Raw genomic sequence first — 5,189 nt, 5'->3', positions numbered from 1 at the left:
AGCAACCGGTTGGGTAGCATTGAGATGTGCTGACAAAACAACACGATACCTATATTTATATTACCACGGAATGGATAATCATGATATATAATATAAAAATAAAGTAGTTGGAATGGTAAAAAAATGTCGTAAAAAATAAAAACGACTCGTATCTAAAGACCGCCATAGGATACTTTTTAATACGAACTCAGTGAAATGGTTACGTGAGATACTTAGCTATGCATAAACAATCGTTTACGCATAGCTAACTACCTATTAATAGATAGTTGAAGCTCACGTTTTTTATAAGAAATTAATATTAATTGAGTTGACGATGTGTGAATATAAAACGCGTGGTTACTGTTTTAGGTGCTAATTATTTCTTAGTGGATAAAGACAGTGATAGTTTTTTTATAGTACCACTCTGCAAATGAGACCACACTGAATTCAAAATTAGAGGCCACACATGACGACTTCATTTTAAATAACACTTGTTCGAGATGAACCACACGAGGTTGAAATTAATAAAATGTATAAAATGTCAAAGTTGACGAATTGTTCAAAGAAATATTGGACGTGAATTGCGTTGGTAATGAATGAGATATTAGTCTTATTGTTGTTGTTCGAGGAGGCACTACAGTTCCCACCATACGAACGTGTGACCACCGACCATTATTGTTATCATTAGAATATTATATTGTTCATCATGACGATCACTATGGAACAAAATGTTTTACCTGACCGACGCTAGGCAATAGTAAATTAATAATGCACAAATATTATTGTAACACATGTTGACAATAGTTATAGAAATCAGCTCACACATAACAACATACACGCTGTTCAATTATGTGTTGAAAGCATAAAAGAAGTTACAAGACGTTATCTTTGATCAACTCATTCAAAATTCATTGTATATCTAAAGATTTTCTGATAGTTGTACTGAAAAATTTTACAAGATTGACATTGAGTCATAAAAGACATGTTAATTATTTAATTGAATCAGTTACAAACTATTAGAAGGTGATTTTCTGTAAATATATTTTTCATTGAATTTCTTCAAACAGATAGTTAATAATTATGATAAAGTAGTATTGAAACTCAACAAATAATTCGTTCGATTGCCTTACGATTTCCTACACTTTTCAACTTACCCTAAAAATCACTTATCAGGCAATTTTCTGTTTGGTAGAACTTTTTGTTTTATGCTTATAAAGTTAGACAACGTTCTTTTTAAAACTTTGTACAGTCAAACATGTAAATTCCAAGTTTAATATTCTGTGTATAATATGAGAAAAAGGTCCTGTGAGAATATAAATCTTTTTAATAACAAAATCCAAAGTATTAATATTTATTCCAATCGTTTTTTCTACAATATATCAATTTTATATTCTTTAAAAGAAACTAGTAAAAAATGGGTTATATGTATACAATATTTTATTATGTACATTTATTTTACTATTATAATATCATCAATATCAATCGGTATTTAATAATCGAAATGTAAGGATTTTATTGACCCAGTGAAACGAAGAGGAAAATAAAATATTATACTAAGTAATAATATAATAATACTTAATAGTATTAAGTAAAATATTTTAGTAATTTTCAGTTGATAGGTACTATTTGTGAAAGTTTGTATAGTCGATTTGAATTTATTTCTTAAATTATCTCTCAATGTACAAAAGTATCATTTATGATAGTAACATTAAACATATTTTAGAATATAACACTTATTATGGAAAAACGTAAAAATAAAATAATATATTTGCATTAAAAATAGAGATAAAAAAAACAAGAGTATAAAATAAAAAAACAAGTAGTTGAAAAAATGATTACTTTTTGGGAACACTGTGTGGACAGTACATTTGATAAATCATTTGCAAAAGAGTTCGGGTTAGTCGTCCCGTGGCGTATTGTTTTCTGAGATAAGGATAAGTGACCTCATCGGTGTTACAATACACACCACCTATGTCAATATGCGTGAAGTTTAATTTAGGATCAGTGACGAATTGGGCGACAAAGGCCGCACTTTTGCCGAGATCGTCTAATTTAACGCCTCCTTCGCCCATCACGGCCACGTCGGCTACCTCATCGCGAGTTATCATGTGAGTTTTTCGCTCATAAGAAGGTAACAGCCACGCCCTGTCACCGGTAATCGCACCGGCTAGTTTCACTTGCTCCCAAGATTGCATTTGATTGGTAAATACGGGCGCAGCCAACTCGCCAAACACGCGGTGTGTGACGCCGCACAACGTGCACACGTTGATTAGTGCCTCCGGTTTAGTGTTGCAGGCGTACGTGATAGTGTCGGCTACAGCGAGCCGACTTATGAACTTGGTGTTATCCACGTTGACAGACTTGCCGTTGAGCGCGTAATACGTGTCCGCTGTCTTAATACCAGAGCCGGACGTACCGTTTTCAAACAGCGGTACGTACGCGTACACGTTGACGGGCAACGTTAGTTCGGCGATTCCTTTCATGAGGCCCACCAATGTAGCACCAGATGCAACGTGCCGCTTTTTGTCGACCATATCGTGACAGTCGCGCATGCAAATGCCACCCGTGTCGTACGTGGTGGCATGACCGACCAGCGCCAGCGGCTTGACGTTTTCACCGCCGCAGTAACTCATCACTGCGAACAGAGGAGGCTCACAGGATCCTTTGGCCGCTTCCAACACTCCGAATAGCTTTTTCGATTCCATCCAGTCGCGGTCGTGTACGTCCACTGTTATTTGCCTGCCGTGCAAGTTCTTTACGATGCATTCACCAAAAACGGTTGGTGTTAACACGTTACCCGGTATCTCGGTCAGCATCCTAGTGACGTTCTGCGCTTTGGCGAAAATCGTACCCCTGTCGAATGAGTCCTTATGATCCTTGTTGTATGGTTCGATACTCGCCATGGCTGGTTGATGAGCCATCGTCTTGATTCCTTCGAACTTCCAAGCGGCCAACACGGCGGCCTCAGCTACGGTTTCCGGGCTGTTCAGACCATCAGCGAATATTTTATTACACCCTTCGTTGTCCAATAGTACCGTCGCCTTGCCAAAAGCTTGTCTGATGTTCTCCTTGGAAACGTATAGCTGTTCGTTTTCATCGTAACCAACGTTTCTTTCCCCTACATTGGCTATCGCTACGTTACGGTAGTCTTTGTCGGATATGTTGAATAACCGCGCGTCTCCCGGCTGTATAGGAGATGCCGATAACAGCTCACCTAACAGCCCACTGAGTTTGTCGTTGAACTTGACGGCTTCCTCGGAAAACTCGTATTTGCTGCAGTCCTCTTGGTAAACGCCCAACACGAGACCATTTCGCTCGACAGAGCTCTTGCATTCTGCAGCAAAACAACGTTTTGATTGCAACGAGGCAATTGAATGGGCTAACGGCCATCTTGGACGTGACACAAAACTATACAGACGCAATAACGATAAACGATCTATAAAACAACGAAACATAATTTAACGAAAAACTGGTCAACGCAAATAGACGCAAGTTTTCCATGGAAATTTTAATGGTCACTGAAAATTGTAACAATTGTTTTAATTGACTTATGTTTTCATAGTATCGATTTTTTATTAATTATTAAATATTTTTTAGCCACCCACTTTTGTTTCAAAATTATTTCAATAATTTAATTTTGAAATTTCTATTTGATGGTTTCATTTTTCAAATATACATTTAATGTTTTTGTTATTTAATCGAATACATATACTAGTTCTATTAACAGAAATTTCACCATATTGAAACATCCATTATCATTATCGTATATATTTAAAGCATAAAATACATATCATATAAGATAACATTTTACTATCTAAACAAAATTGTCATTCTCTTAAAATTTTACCGTGAAAATTACATTTCAATATTTCCAATAATTATTATTAATAATTATGATTGAAAGAAAAATTTTAGATTGCAAAAGTGCATTTATACGTGAATTATAATTATAATTATAAAATTCTATAGTTCCTTCAGATAAAAAGTTATATAGAGTTTCCTATTCTCTACATTTTGTTCCTATCAGATGTATCCTGCAGGAGAGCTCCCACCCGGACATCCGAACGGAGAACTATTTTACATCCGGACATAATTTTTACACTGCGATAATCCATTTTAGAAGACAAAATAGTAGTTGCCTAATTAGGGATGTTAATGTGGTAGTTTCCCCTTGCCTTCCACATCGCAGACCAAACCCTGTTTCTAGGCATTAGTGGCCAAATGTAGATAATCTTGTTCATCTATACTTAGTACTAGAAGCGCTGCTGCCGACTCCTAGGTATATTTTAGTCGGTTCTTACGACAGCCATGGATTATTATGGAGGATGTATTTTAACCCCCCCCCCCACAGGACGAAATCTATAGAGTTACTAAATTAAATCTAAATATTTTAAATTCAATTGAAATGTTTTCAAAACGGAGATATTAAATAAATCAGTAGTGTTCGAACAAAGGGGATAAGTGTATAATTGCAACTTTCAAAAAAATAAAATGGAAACTTACGTAAGATAATTTTTGTTTTAATACAAGTACATTATTTTGTATATATTTTCATATGGGTAAAATGAGATTAAACGTAATTTAAATGTAAAATGTAAGTTTCAATTTCATTTTTTCCAAATTTGCAATTTTACTTTTATTTCACTTGGCCCGAACACAACAGAATTCGTAAATTATTATAATTTACCAAGTATTCATATACTTTGTCTAATGAAATATTGTCACAACTTGTAAAAATAAGATTTTCCAATAACATAACATTATAAAATCAAAATTATGACTCAATCTTATTTTAATATTAAATATTATACAAATTCTTATACTTTTTTAATTACACACTATCCATAAATATATTTATACTAAATGGTATAAATTATAAATTTCTTTAACATCACTTTAAAAATTGTTCAAATATATGTAATGATGAATCGAAAAAATCTTTAAGTCAATAAGACGATTTTCATTCATGTCCTTAAGTTGAAAATTGGACAATAAGAGTAATTTTTTGGTTATTTTCATATAACACGTTAAAAATACTGAAATTTTTACTTATTACAGTCTTTAAATATAATTTTTTTTTCATGTGAAATATCGGCTTGTCACTCGAAGCGTTCATAAGATGTAACAAAAAATCCAATTATTTCTATTTTGAAAAATCGACAAACTATTGTAAGCTGTAATTTTTCAGATAAACCGATGAATTTATTAAA

At 33.7% G+C, this 5,189-nt stretch overlaps 1 protein-coding gene across 1 annotated transcript; it reads right to left on the bottom strand.

Moving 5' to 3' along the window:
* Positions 1-1,628: 1,628 nt before the first annotated feature.
* On the bottom strand, positions 1,629-3,484 carry LOC126898560 (cytosol aminopeptidase-like). The gene has a single exon (XM_050672744.1). It carries the CDS (start codon positions 3,432-3,434, stop codon positions 1,815-1,817), a length of 1,620 nt encoding a protein of 539 aa, XP_050528701.1. The 5' UTR covers positions 3,435-3,484; the 3' UTR covers positions 1,629-1,814.
* Between the last annotated feature and the right edge of the window lie 1,705 nt (positions 3,485-5,189).

Source organism: Daktulosphaira vitifoliae, unplaced genomic scaffold, assembly GCF_025091365.1.
Source record: "Daktulosphaira vitifoliae isolate Bord-2020 unplaced genomic scaffold, ASM2509136v1 Scaffold_2, whole genome shotgun sequence".
Classification (NCBI taxonomy): Eukaryota; Metazoa; Arthropoda; class Insecta; order Hemiptera; family Phylloxeridae; genus Daktulosphaira; species Daktulosphaira vitifoliae.
Note: the sequence above shows the minus strand (reverse complement) of the source record. Positions and strands in the feature narration are given on the sequence as shown.

Coding starts and splice junctions, on each gene's coding strand:
- LOC126898560 (XM_050672744.1), bottom strand. CDS start 3,434: ATGTTTCGTTGTTTTATAGATCGTTTATCGTTATTGCGTCTGTATAGT.